The 14,166-nt window shown below is 44.3% G+C and overlaps 1 protein-coding gene across 3 annotated transcripts in view; it reads left to right on the top strand.

Moving 5' to 3' along the window:
* MYBL1 (MYB proto-oncogene like 1) overlaps window positions 1-14,166 on the top strand; it is a 300,163-nt gene that overhangs the window by 195,542 nt on the left and 90,455 nt on the right. For all 3 annotated transcript variants that reach the window (XM_030190161.1, XM_030190160.1, XM_030190159.1), the window contains exon 8: window positions 6,208-6,309. In XM_030190161.1, coding sequence (XP_030046021.1) covers window positions 6,208-6,309 — 102 coding nt within the window. The remainder of the gene's footprint in view (window positions 1-6,207; window positions 6,310-14,166) is intronic.

The following is a 14,166-nucleotide window of genomic DNA, read 5'->3' as shown; positions in this document are numbered from 1 at the left end:
ATTATCATCCAGGGATCCATTCAGATTAGATCCTTTTTCGATCCTAATAACACAAAGTGAGGGAACTCTCCTTCATTCAGACTCTTGCTTTCTGGCCGTGACGTCTTTGGACCTGATGATATAGATTTGCAATTGTTGAACCCTCCTCACTCAGTCTCTAGAATACTCCTTGCCTGTAGGAAACCATCCACAAGAAATTGTTACTGTGTAAAGTGGAAAAGATTCCCTTTCTGGTGTTCAGCTAGATCGCTCAACCCTACTACATGCCTTCCCTTATAGAGTACCTCCTCCATGTCTTGGATTCTGTACTGAAAACTAACTCAGTATATTTGAGCGCCATCAGTGCTTTTCATTCTAAAGTTAATAAGTCAGTTTCAGTTCATCCATTAATAGTTAAATTAATGAAAGGGCATTGGGAGCGTCGGTACGTATGGCTGCTGCTAGACCTGTTGACATTGGGAGAAGTGGTGCAGAGTGGGTCTCCACTTGTCTCAATGCCGACTACTGTGCAGGGTCCCCGGTACTGTCCAGCATCAGACCTGACCCCAAGCCTACGTGAGGATTTGACGATGTCCTCGTCGGCAGTGAGGAGCCTCGATGTCGAGCTTCGGGCGAAGGCCAAGAAGCATCGGCATCTATCATCCTCGACGCACAGTGCCATGAGCTCTGGGATGTCGAGGGATTTGGCACCTGATAAATGTCTGCGCTGGGAGGACTACTCCTCCTCTATTCAGGAGGTGCCGATGCTTCGGTCTCCCAGTGGCCAGGACCCCGTTCCCATCTCAACCCCGCCAGTTCTGCAGCCTATCGCTGAGCCAGCACCACAGCCTTTCCCAGTGTCGGCCCTCGAAGAGCGCATCCAGGCCTTGCTTTCTGAGCTTCTGGATGGCCTCTTGTAACGGTGTATATCGGCATTGGGGGTGCTTGTGCATACCCTGCCTCCCGTTGCGGCCCTGCTTGGCCCTCAGCCTGAGGTGCAGCCTCCGACGCCAGTGTCATGTGCAGCTCCGGTGTCAACTGCCACCCAGGGCGGCACTCCCTCGACTTCCGGTGGAGGGAGCTTTTCCAGAATCGAGGCGGAAGCTGACTCCTCAATGCCCTTCTTAAGCACATGGTTTCTCCAAGTCGAGGCAGGCTTGGTCTCAGCTCTCCCATGAGGAGGTTTAGCCTGATACTGATGAGGAGCGCTCATGGGAGTTGAAGGAGGATCCACAATACTTTTCAGAGGATGAGTCCTATGGCATTCCTTCTGAACCCTCCCTTCCACTGGAAAGGAGACGATCTCCTCCGGAGAGCCTTTCTTTTCCCTCTTTTGTGAATGAAATGGCTGAGGCCATTCCATTTCCTTTAGAGGTGGAGGATGAGCCCAGGGCCAAGATGCTTGTGGTCCTGGATTATGAGTCTCCTCCTAGGGAGGCTGTGACTATCCCTCCCTGTGAGGAACTCCAGGAGGTTCTCCTTCAGAATTAGGATTCCCTTCTGTCAGTCCCTGTCCTACCCAGGATCCACAGCACACCTTGATTTGATAAGCCCCTTCTGCCCCTTCCATGGTGGTGGAATCTGCTATCAAAAGAGCTACAAGTTCTAGAGACTATGCTTCAGCGCCTCCAGGCAGAGAAGCTAGAACCTTGGACTCTTTTGGGAGGAAGATGTTCCAGGTCTCTATGCTTGTCACTCATTCAGTCATACCAGCTCTTCACGAGCACTTACTTATGGGACTCGGACACAGGCTGCTAGACTTTTCTGACTCTCTCCCACCAGAGCAGGCCTAGTCACTGCACAAGTTGGCCAAGAAGCAGAAGACGTGTCATAAATTCTTGGCCAAGGGCGCATACAACACTTTTGATATGGCATCCAGGATGTCTGCCCAAAGTATAGCAATGTACAGACTGTTATGGCTGTATGTTTCTGATTTGGAACCTGTGGTTCAGCAGAGGTTGGCAGATGTCTCATGCCGAAGGGGGGGGGGTACTTTTTGGATAGAAGGTTGAGGAGGTCGCTGCCCAAATCAAGAAACGTACTAATACCATCTCTTCTCTCCCGCCGGATGCCTTCTGTATGAGCCTCCTCATCTAGGAGGATTTTTAGCAAGTTGAGAAGGGATGCCTACTACTATCAGATGTAGGTGTACCACTTCATTTCACCAGCCTGTGCTCAGGCTCAGCCCCAGCTCCCTCGTTCTCATCAACAGCTTGGTCCTAAGGCCCCTGCTACTGCTCCCCAGTCAGATCCAGGGATGAGCTTTTGACTGGCTCCAGCAGAGCATAGCTGCTGTCAAAGTATCTGTCCCAGACGACTTACTGGTTTGGGGTGGGGGGGGGAGGCTGAAAGGTGGCCTCTTATAATCTCCGATCAGTGGTTTTTCCAAATAGTCAGTTTCGGATATGCCCTAAATTGGCATCACAAACTGCCCACCAAGAGCGCATTTCTTCAGCTCTGAACATGAGCAGGTACTTGCAGAGGAACTCTCAGCCCTTCTAAAGGCCCATGCGGTTGAGCCCATTCCACCAGGGGAGGAATGGTGGGGATTCTATTCCCGGTACTTCCTCGTGCAAAAGAAGACTGAGGGGATGTGTCCCATCATAGTGCTAAGGGCCCTGAACAAATTACTGGTCAAAGAAAGGTTCAGGATAGTTTCCCTGGGCAACCTTCTCCCAGTGATTCAGGAAAACGATTGGCCATGCTCTCTGGACTTAAAAGATGCTTATACACACATCCCGATACTTCCAGCTCACTGGAAGTATCTGCGATTTCGGCTGGGAGCACCTCACTTCCAGTACCTTGTGCCTCGCGTCAGCTCCCAGGGTCTTTACCAAATATCTTGTGGTAGTTGCAGCGTTGCTACACAGACAATGGAGTCCATGTGTTCCTTTATCTCAACGATTGGCTGGTGAAGAGCACGTCAGAGGACGGTGCTCGGGATTCTATGCGGAGGTCTATTTGGGTGCTTGAGCTGCTAGGGTTCCCATCCAGTCCCATCTTTGTCTTGCCCAACAATTGGAATTCATTGGAGCCCTTGATCTGGAACTCTCTAAAGGCTTTCAGAGATGGGCTGTCTCACCAAATTGTACGTATTTCACCAACAATGGGACACCGGATCACACTCTCTGTGTCAGAAGGCCATTCGGATGTGGCTATTGGCTTGCTGGCATGGCATGTTCCTCCAAGCCACTTACCTGGCGGGCAAAAACAGTAGTCTGGCTGACAGGCTAAGCAGGATTATGCAACCATACAAGTGATCTCGCAAAATGGACATTGCCTGGAAGATCTTCCGAGCGTGGGGCACCCCCTTGGTAGATCTCTTTGCCACTCACATGATTCGCAAAGTCCCTCAGTTCTGTACAGGACTCCAGGCCCACAGCAGACTAACGTTGGATGCCTTCCTCCTTCATTGGGGGACATGTCTTCTGTATGCGTATCCTCCCATTCCTCTTGTGGGGAAAACTTTGCTTAAACTAAAGCAAGACTGTGGGACCATGATTCTAATCGCGTCTTACTAACCTGGTTCCCTCTAATTCTGGAGTTATCCTCTGAAGAACCATGGAGATTTATTTATTTATTGCATTTGTATCCCACATTTTCCCACCTCTTTGCAGCCTCAATGTGGCTTTCAATACTTCATGAATGGTGGAATTACATTAGAAGATAGACATTTTTTGGAGTGTTTTCTGACCCTCATCACGCAGAACAAGAGTCACTTCTACATCTCAACCTCCAGTCTCTGGTTCTCACGGCCTGGATGTTGAGAGCCTAGAATTTGCTTCGTTGGGTCTTTCAGAGGGTGTCTCCCAGGTCTTGTTGGCTTCCAGGAAGGATTCCACTTAGAGGTGTTACTCTTTTAAGTGGAGGTGTAGCCTAGTGGTTAGTGCAGTGGACTTTGATCCTGGGGAACTGAGTTCGATTCCCACTGCAGCTCCTTGTGACTCTGGGCAAGTCACTTAACCCTCCATTGCCCCTGGTACAAAGTAAGTACCTGAATATATGTAAACCGCTTTGAATGTAGTTGCAAAAAAAAAAAAAAACAACTCAGAAAGGCAGTATATCAAGTCCCATTTCCCTTTCCCCCTTTTTTTTGCCCTTCACAGACCCTGCTTGAATACCTTCTATACCTTTGAATCTGGTCTTAAAACCAACGCAGTAAGGGTTCTCCTCAGTGCAATTAGTGCTTATCAACGTGTAGAGTGTAAGCCCATCTCTGGGACAGCCTCTAGTTGTTCCCTTCATGAGAGGTTTGCTTTTGTGAAAGTCCCCTGTCAAACCTCCACCTGTGTCATGGGACCTCAGCGTTGTTCTCACTCAGCTAATGAAAGCTCCATTTTAGCTGCTGAATTCCTGCCATCTGAAGTACTTGATCTTGAAGGTCATGTTCTTGGTGGCTTTTACTTCAGCTCGTAGGGTCAGTGAGCTTCAGGCACTAGTAGTGGATGCACCCTATACTAAGTTTCATCACAACAGAGTAGTCCTCCGCATGCACCCTAAGTTCCTACCAAAGGTTGTGTCGGAGTTCCATATGAACCAGGTGATTGTATTGCCCATCCTGTCGAGAGCGCCTTGCACACTTTGGACTGCAAGAGAGCATTGTCTTATTACATGGAGTGGACTAGGCCCCACAGACGGTTCACCCAACTTTTTGTTTCCTTTGATCCCAACAGGATGGGGTTCGCCATCGGGAAACACACCATCTCCAATTGGCTGGCAGATTGGATTTCTTTCACTTATGCCCAGGCTGGGCTGACCCTGGAGAGTCATGTCAAGGTTTGTAATGTCAGAATCATGGCTGCGTCATAGTCTTCAGTCCACACATTCATACCATTACTGCCTTGAGCAGGATACCAGACATGACATTCAGTTTGGGCAGACAGTGTTGTAGAATCTGTTTGGGGTCTAGAATCGAACTCCACTCCCTAGGCTCGTTTTATTGTGTTCCAGGCTGCATTTTCAGTTTGTATATAGTTTTCAGGTTAATCTGCGTATTCGTTACGAGGCCCAATTGACCAATGGGTTTTTGTTTTTGGTGAGCCTGGATGCTAGGGATACCCTAATTGTGAGATTTATGGCCTGTTTGTCTTCAGAGAAAGCAAAGATGCTTACCTGAAGCAGGTATTCTCTAAGAACAGCAGGCCTTATATTCTCACAATCCCTCCCACTTCCCCTTGGAGTTGTCTCCTATTTTTACTTTTTCTTGCTGTAGTATTTAACTGCAGTACCGTTCTGTTTCGGTGGGTGGGATGACACTCGTGCATATGTGGTGAAGTATGTCTTGAGCTCCACAAAAGCTCTCTCTTAAAGCTTGTAAGGAGCTCTGGACCAGACAGTGCGGGATCGCGTTACCCAATTGTGAGAATATAAAGTCTGCTGTCTTCGAACAATACCTGCTACAGGTAAATATCTTTACTTTATTGGGTAAAGGGACTGAATTATGAAACGCTCTTCTAGGAAATTTGACACGTTTTATTTTCTTAAAACATGGCTTTTTACAAACTATTTGACTATATAATGAGGTGGTTACGGGTGAAAGCTGGGGTTTAGTATTAGCGTCTAGGACAGATATATTTTGAAGTTTGCATGTTAGATATCCATTATGTGAAGAATCTGTTGAAATATTTTTTTCTGTAATCTGCCCAGAACTGATGGTTGTGTGGAATACAAGTATACTAAACATAACTCCCCTGATGAGGTCTTAAAGGCACACTTCTCTGTGGTACCAATAAACCAAAAATGTGGCCTTTTTTTCTGTGATAATTATCATTACAGATATGCACAGTTTCCGTTATATGTATTCATAGTGTAATATTGTAGCATACTTGATTAGTTATTTAGAACCATGTTTATGAAGTGTTAGTATGAGCTGTCGTGCCCATGTTATTCTGTGAGTAGGGTAGCAGCACACGCTACCTCTAGTAAACATGGCCTTTGTTTACTCTCAAAACAAAAAAAACCGCACCACGGGCCTTTAAAAATGGAACACAGTTCTTTAATGAATGAGCCTTGACAAAAAGACCCGACACGGGCAGTGTTTCGGTGACTAGCACCTGCGTCAGGGGTCACAGTGATGACGTGGAAAACTTGGGGAATAACTCGAATATATTCCTCTACAATATATATCTTTGTTTACTCTCAACATATAGTCATTTTAACAGCTTTATAGTTTTTTGATTATTTTAACGTATTCTTCCCCCCCCCCCCCTTGTTCTTTTAACAATGCAGCAACCTTTTGTTGATGATCCTGATAAAGAAACTAGAATAAAGGAACTTGAATTACTACTCATGTCAGCTGAAAATGAAGTCAGAAGAAAGCGGGTTTCATCCGTAAGTTCATTTTCTATTTGTAAGGGCTAGTTTTACTACAGCATGCTACCACATTAGTGTGTGCTAACATGAATTGTTTATAGCTGGTCCCATTTTATGCAGTGAGACCTAGTTACTGAGACTATTTTCTTTTTTTTTTCCCAGGATTAGTGTTTGCTTAAGTATTAGTACACTGTAAAGCTAGGTTTTCTAAAGGATTTATAATTGTCTTCTTATATATTCCTTAGTGTTAATATTCCTGTTTATTTCCCAGTAATAATAATTGAAGCAATGTCTAGGCCTTGTGGTAGCTGATATTTGATTTCAGTAGCAAGCGGAGATGTAGAAGCAAAAAAATTCCAAACTAGAAGATTCACTGTTTTATGAAATTCATTAGTAACGATAAATAGATGTCAGTGCAATAGTAAATAAGCTTGACAGTTTTAAGCTTTGAATATTTTTATGTTGACATTTAAACCACATTACTTGTCTCTGTTGATTTCCCCACCTTCCCGACTCCTCCCCTTTAGTTCTTTTATTTGGCTACTTGAAAACATTTGAGATAACATGAAGATCATAAATCTATTTGAGGCTTCAAAGAAAATATGTGTAGTAAAGATTTTTGAGAACATCTTTTTGCATTTTTATGCAAATTTGAAATAAAAAAGAAATACTATCTCGGAATACTTTTTTCAATTCAAAAGTTTTCAAAAAACCCACATCTCTTGTAGCATGTTTTGCAATACCAAATGTTTTCACTGCTTTAACTCCTAAATGCTAACAAGATTTTCCTGAAAGTCATATATACAGGACCGATATTCAGAGCAAGTTAAGCAGGCAGGATAGGCTCCAGCCTGATTAAATTGCAGTGAGTCACTCAACCTCTGATATTTATTAGCATTGTGCCACTGAATTTCATCTGACTGCCCATGCTAAAAGTGCACAAGTCAGAGGGGTGCAAGGGGTGGCACTGGGGAGGAGCTGGCGATTTATGTGGGTGCCAGCAATATTCAGTGCTGGGACCTGCGTAGATAACCCAGCCAAGTTAGGACAGCTAAAAAGCTATCCTAACTTACCTGGGTTAGGCATGCTGGTCCCTGGCACTGAATATCAGCCAGGCCCTGCATAACTTTTTAAAATTTTTTTGAAGCCCTCTTGATCCTCCTCCTGACCCTGAAAAAGCCCCTCCCTCCTCTTTCCTTCCCCCTCCACCCTTCCCTTCCACCGTCCAGTGAGAGACGCTTCCCCCCGCCCCCTCCTCCCGGGACTACCTGATATCCCTGGTGGTCCAAGTGGGGGAGACGGGGCAGGAACAAAGCCTGCTTACTCCTGCCCTCATCTCCCCCACTTGGACCTCCAGGGGTATCGGGTAGACCTGAGGGGCCTATCTGGACCTGGGGGAGTTGGGGGTTGGGGAGACATTCCTGGAGGGGGGGAGTGGGTTGTGTCTTGTGCTGGCTGTGGGAGGGGGAAGGAAGGATAAGGGGACTTTTTCAGGAGGCTTAGAATACCACAAAAAGACCGATATTCAGTGTAGGGCCCTGCATTTCTAACCCAGTTAACCTTAACCTTTACTGTATTATGCGGGCCCCAGCTGAATATTGACTGAGACCCGCATAAGCTCCGGCAGCTAAGGCCCTTTTATTTAGACCTGGATATTCAGTGCTGGTGCCTGGACATGGCCTGGTACTGAATATCTAGGGCTAATCTAGCTGGTGATAGGCAGCATTTAAAAAAAAACCTCCCAAAAAAACCACTGACTTCTGCCAGCTGAATATCGGCCAGATAGTTTTTATTTGGCATATAAAGTGATTCTCACACTTGGGTATCAAATGAGGTAGAAAAGTAGCTCCTGTATTTTTTTTTTCAATAAAGAAAAGGGCTGAATTTTGGAATGGTGAAATAAGACATACTGAAACTTTGACTCTTCTCTACTAGAATATATGTGTTTTTTTGCCAAAATAAATGTTTGTATCTCTTCCTAGAATTAATAACTAAAGGGATGTCTAGGGCTCAGTGCAATTCTGCACAGCTCCTGAAAGACTGGAATCTTCCACTCTGGTACAGCAGGCTCCTAGCACAGGCTTTCTAAATGCCCTGGGAGATTGTTAGAACAACCTGGATGTCACTCCTCTTTTCTGGAGTCACCTCTGGCTTGTCAATTTTCAGGCTTCATGTAATCAGTATTTATTAACTGAGGTGCTGAGCTGATAAGGTTTCTCTAGAGAAGTTATCTTTCTTGGGCTTAATGTTGTATGAAGTCTTTATCCTAAACTAATGCAGAGAGAGACTTTTTCTACTTGCTATAAATATCCTTTCTGTAATATTAATTTGGCATAGCTTAGTTCTCAGTCAGAATAACTGAAAAGCTAATGAACCAGCTGTCTTGGAGCAAGCATACTTAAACATAATTTCACTTTTCGATCTGGACTTGCTCATTATAATTAGATTTGAACTTTGTAGAGCCATTGTACAGATAGTGGTTTGAATCTGTCACATCTCAAATTGTCAGTGAAAGAATTCTTTCTGGTGTTGCCTGGATCAGGTCCTAGGTAAAGTTTGAGTATAGAGAAAACCCAATCACAGAGAGGCCCGCTGAGCCTTATTCAGTGGATGAAACATCCTGCTAGTCCACTTCATTTATCTGTATGACCATTGATTTAAAAACCCTTAAACCATGTTCTGGCCCAGTGCCTCTTAAACAGGTCTCATATTGTCACCCAGCCAAAGACTGGTTTGGGTTATTGACTGGGTCCACCAGTCATACTGATGTCCTAAGGAACATTTGGCAAGACTTTCCAGGCTGAGGTTTTTATAAACTGTTTAAACCCTAATTGACACAAATGCTTAGGTGTTCAGGGTTGTCAGAGGAGAAGATGGAAATCCTTCAGCTTAGTTCTCAGACAGTTTTCTGACCTTTTGGTTACCAGGAATTATTGAGACTAGAAATCTGTTCTGTCATAACTGCTGATGCAGTTGAAGCTGTTCATTGCAAGGAAGAGGGCATGGATTTTCTTTTCACTAGAAGTTGAGAGTTGCATATGGGTCACCTGATTGCATTTGAAAGTGAGCGACTTCTTCCAAAGCTTTTTCAGAAAGAAAAAGACCTTTCATTGTCCATACATAGCAGTTATGCTTTTCAGTGGCATAAACCTTCTCATTTTGCCAGACATATTCTTTCTCTTTCTAGCCCTACATGTTTGTCGAATTTTCTCTAGATTGCCCAAATTAGGTTTTTTCTTTCTTTCTTTCCTATTACATTGGTCTGCTGTTTTTGTTCATTTGGCTGCACTAGGAGGCAGCATGGTTGAATTTGTTTTATATCTTTGACCACTTTTTTTAAAAGAAAAATTTCACTCTGTTTGTCTTGTCAGTAGATCTGAGAAGTAGGCCAATTGTTTCAAAACTTGGCCCAGGTGTAAATAGATATCTTTAACAGACCATCATAAAGCTTGCTACAAATGTTTGGGACAAAGATGTTACCCAGGATGGCTTGAATTTGAAAAATGAGTTTCAAGCTTTTTTTTTTTTTTTTTTTTTTTTTTGCTGATGAAGTAAAGGCAACTCCTCAAAACTGATATTGAAGGTTTGACCTGAGGGTCACAGAGCCACATTGACCATTGACCTCAGATTAGGCTGAGCCAAACAGGCTTTCAACCTTTTTGACTTCTTGATATGAAAAAGGGTACAGGGATCAAAGCTTACTACCCTTGAGACAAGGCTTAGGGTGTTTGAATAAAGTGCAAAGGGAATCTGTATTGAGCCTAAAATAGATGCTATGAAGCACTAAAGAAAAGTTGTGCCCAATGTTAAGCAACTGCATCTGGAGGTGAGCTTTGCCTCTAGGTACAGACACCATCTCCAGAGGCTTAATCTGGTATCTTCAGCAGTGACATTGAAAGAACCATGGAGGACATCCACTGTCCTGCTATGGTGAGGTCATCAGCATTCATCGAGGCAGAGCTGGACAGAAGAATTTCAGAAGTGATTACTTGAGACATCAAGTTCATTGAGTTCCCAGTATCTTCACCTTAATATATCAAGTGAATCTCTGTAGATATCTTTCTTTTGCCAATGAGCTAGCTGATGCCGGCACAAATTCAGTGCCCTGAGCCTTGTATCAGTGTGATCTGCCTCCAGTTTGGTTTGAATAAGTTCAGTTACACTATATGGACTGGCTCACCCTTATCCATATGTTTGTTCACACCTTTTGCTTTGCCTTAACACAGGTAAGATATAGATGAAATGCGACCAAATACATCTATTATGGATCTTCCCATTAGGCCATGTCTGGCCTGTGGCCAGTAATTTTGTTTTTAAGAATAGCTGCTACTATTTTGCTCAACATCATTGTTGGGCTCACTGATGTTGTTGGGCTTACTGATGTAGTTTTCCCCGAATCTGAAGTCCTTTTATTTATTAATTAATAAATAAATACACCCCCCCCCCCCCCAAAAAAAAAAAAAAAATAAACAGTGTGCTATTCATCTCCCTCCCTCTAACCTTTACGTACTATAGCTGATTTTAGTGGGTAGCTCTTAGTGATTTGGTGTGCTTTAGTTTGTCAGTTTGCTCTTTTATATCTTCCAGTTTTACAGTGATCTCCTTCAATTCCTCTGAATCATCATCATCGACTGTTTCCAGTGTAGGTATTTCCTAGATATCATCCTTAGTAAATGCCACTGCAAAGTATTGATTTAGCTTTTCTGCTATGGTCTTGTCCTTCCTGAGTGCCTCTTTTGTCCACTTGTTCATCTAGTGGTTCAGCCAGCTTCTTCACAGGCTTCTGCTTCAGATGTACTTGAAAACTGACTTATTAGGTTTTACCTCTTTGGTAAACTTTTGGCCGCGCTCATGCATTTTCCAGTTTTCCTCATTTGAATCTGACTTCCATTTCTTGAAAGATGTCCTGGCTTTAATTACCCTTTTCACCTCACCATGCTGGTGGTTGTTGGGTCTTCTTTCAAACTTTGTTAGATTTTTGGATCATCTTATACAGGGGCGTAGCCACGGGTGGGCCTGGGCGGGCCTGGGCCCACCCATTTTCATCCCAGGCCCACCCAGCAGAAAACCAGCCAGGCAGCCACTATCCCTCCTCCGTTGGTTGTTGCAGCTTCAGCAGCGAACGAAGCAGCTCAGCAGAGAACGCAGTTGCAGCATCGGAAGATCCATGGCAGAGGAAATCAGCTGGGGATTCATTCTACTGCAGCGCGGGACCAGCCTCATATCCGCTAACAGCTTTGCAGCGTCCCGACTCCAAGTCCCGCCCCTTAAGACACAAACGGCCTGTTTCTCTGTATCGGAAACAGGCCGTTTGTGTCTTAAGGGGCGGGACTTGGAGTCGGGATGCTGCAAAGCTGTTAGCAGATATGAGACTGGTCCCGCGCTGCAGTAGAATGAATCCCCAGCTGATTTCCTCTGCCATGGATCTTCCGATGCTGCAACTTCGTTCTCTGCTGAGCTGCTTCGTTCGCTGCTGAAGCTGTATGAGGGAAGGAATGGATGAGATCCTTGCCATGGGGAGGGATGGGTCATAGAGAGAGGGGGTACTGGGCATGAGGGAAGGAATGGGGGAGATCCTGGCCACACTGGATCACGGGAGAGGGGGCAAGAGGAAAGAAAGAAGTGACAGGAAGATGCTGGGAGGGGGTGAATGATGAGGAAAAGAGAGGGAGCAGATGCTGGGCTAGAAGGGTGGAGGGAAAGAGACACTGGGAAATGTGGCACCATGTGGGGGAGGCCAAGGGGGTGGCAAGGAAATGAACGTGAGGAGGATGGTGATTACAGGGGAAAGAAATACAAATGTTAATAATAATAATGGGGAATAGATTGAAGATGGAAGGGAATGGATGGCTGGGGAAGTAGAGAGATGGGGACTAGGAGAACTAGTGGGTGAAAAGAAAATGGAAATCTGACAGGTATCTGCAAAGTAAAACAAAGGAAAAGGGGTTAGGATAAAATTTGGGTGGACAGAGAGCAGAAAAGAAAAAAAAAGAGAGGAAAGAGCTAAAATGGAAAGGTCAATATGTCAGAGGCAAGTGAAGTGAGGGAATGGAACAAGAGAGGAGAAAAAGACAAATGGACAGAAGCTGCTTGAAGGAGAAATAGCAGAAAGATAGGAAAGTTCAAAGGAGAAACTGGATCAACATGATGGAAAAAGAAAATGACCAGACAACAAAGGTAGAAAAGGCATTTTATTTTGAATCTTAACTGAAATATGATAGCTTGAGAAATGTGCATAGTGGATGTCACTTTATTGTGTTCAGTAGAAAAAGACATATATTTCTATTTTTATTTCTCCACTGTTGCAGTATGGTATCCGGCTAGTTGCCAGCCACCAATTCCTGCTTGGACAGTTCCCTCCTAGGACGTTTCCCCAAGGTGGAAAATTCCCTTCTAGGTCAAATGTTCCCTCCTGGCTAGTTCTTACTGGCATGTAGTTTTGTCTTTTTGTGTTGATGTTTTGCTGGGGGGGTTTCTTATGCATCGTATTTTTTTTATGAGGAGTGTCATTGCGTGTCGTGGATGTGTTGGAAATATTTTGTGTAAGTTTTTATATATAATATTTTGTGTAAGTTTTTATATATAATATTTTATGCTCTGTATTAATTTGCATTTTGGCTTATTTTAATTTTTTTGGTGTGGTGTGGCGTGTTAAAGGTAATATTTGAGTGTGTGTGGAGGGGGGAGGGCATACCCCCCCCCCCCCCAAAAAAAAAAAACCCCCCACTATCTGGAAGAGGAAAGGGAAAGAGATAAATTTAAGACTGTGATGTTTCATGATTGTTAAGGGTGGGAATTGTACTCCCTGGAGCAGTGGGAATTGTTTAGGTAGTAATTGTCCTAGGTGCGAACTGACCTAGAACCTGCAGTATATGCCAAGGTTCCCAGTTCAATTTTTGTCTACATATTTTTATTTCTAATTTGTGATCACTTGTTCTGTATTTGGTGAGGGTCTGTTGGTGTGATTGCAATGGCAGGTGGGGAGATTGGAGGGGAGAAAGGGAGAAGAGGGAATTGTGGGGGGGACCTTGTTTATTTTCTGCCCTGGGCCCTAGCATGTCAAACACCAGTCCTGACCTTTGCTGTGGCTGGAGGGGATCCCTAATCCCCATAAGCTGAGGTGCTCCTCTGACGGCAGCCAAAACCTCCTTCTACTAAGCTTAGCAGGTGGCGGTAACTACTACTACTATAAATTATTTCTATAGCGCTACCAGTCGTACGCAGCGCTTCACATCCTCGAGTCACCAATAACTAAGCATGCCTGGGGTGTCAACATCAGTAGCTCAAGCAGCCTGCCAAGCTTGGTAAAATGGAGTTCTTCAGAGGAAATCAGCTGATAGTGCTTGGGGATCCTCATGAGCTAAAGTGTTTCTTCTTTCTATTTTGAGTTGGGAGGTGCTGGGGGAGAGGTGGAGAATAGGGGGAGGAAGGAAGCGGGACAGAGAGAAAATTTTGTGCCCACCCACTTTGGGCTCAGGCCCACCCAAAATTGGCTGTCTGGCTACGCCACTGATCTTATATATTCTCCTTTCTGTGTAACTGTCAGGACAATTTTTAAAAAGGTTTTTACCTGCAGAAAAGGGCTGTTTTCTTTGAAAATTGTCTACCATATGTGGGTAAAAGTACAGCATGGATACTTTACCACACATTTAGTGGCAGTAGTTTTAAGAGCAAGGATTGAAACAATATAAGTATATTTGTATTTCCAAAAGTATAAAAAGGAGGAGAGACTGCATTCGTTTTGAAAGTAAAAAAAACAATTATACTTTCATTTTTGAAACTTGCCTAATGAAAAAGTGCCCTCAAAGTCCATGGGTAAAACTTACCCATAGACTTTGCACTAATATGTACAGCATGAAAATTGCCTCTTATGTC

The sequence above is a fragment of the Microcaecilia unicolor genome, chromosome 1, assembly GCF_901765095.1.
Source record: "Microcaecilia unicolor chromosome 1, aMicUni1.1, whole genome shotgun sequence".
In the NCBI taxonomy this organism is placed as follows: Eukaryota; Metazoa; Chordata; class Amphibia; order Gymnophiona; family Siphonopidae; genus Microcaecilia; species Microcaecilia unicolor.
Note: the sequence above shows the minus strand (reverse complement) of the source record. Positions and strands in the feature narration are given on the sequence as shown.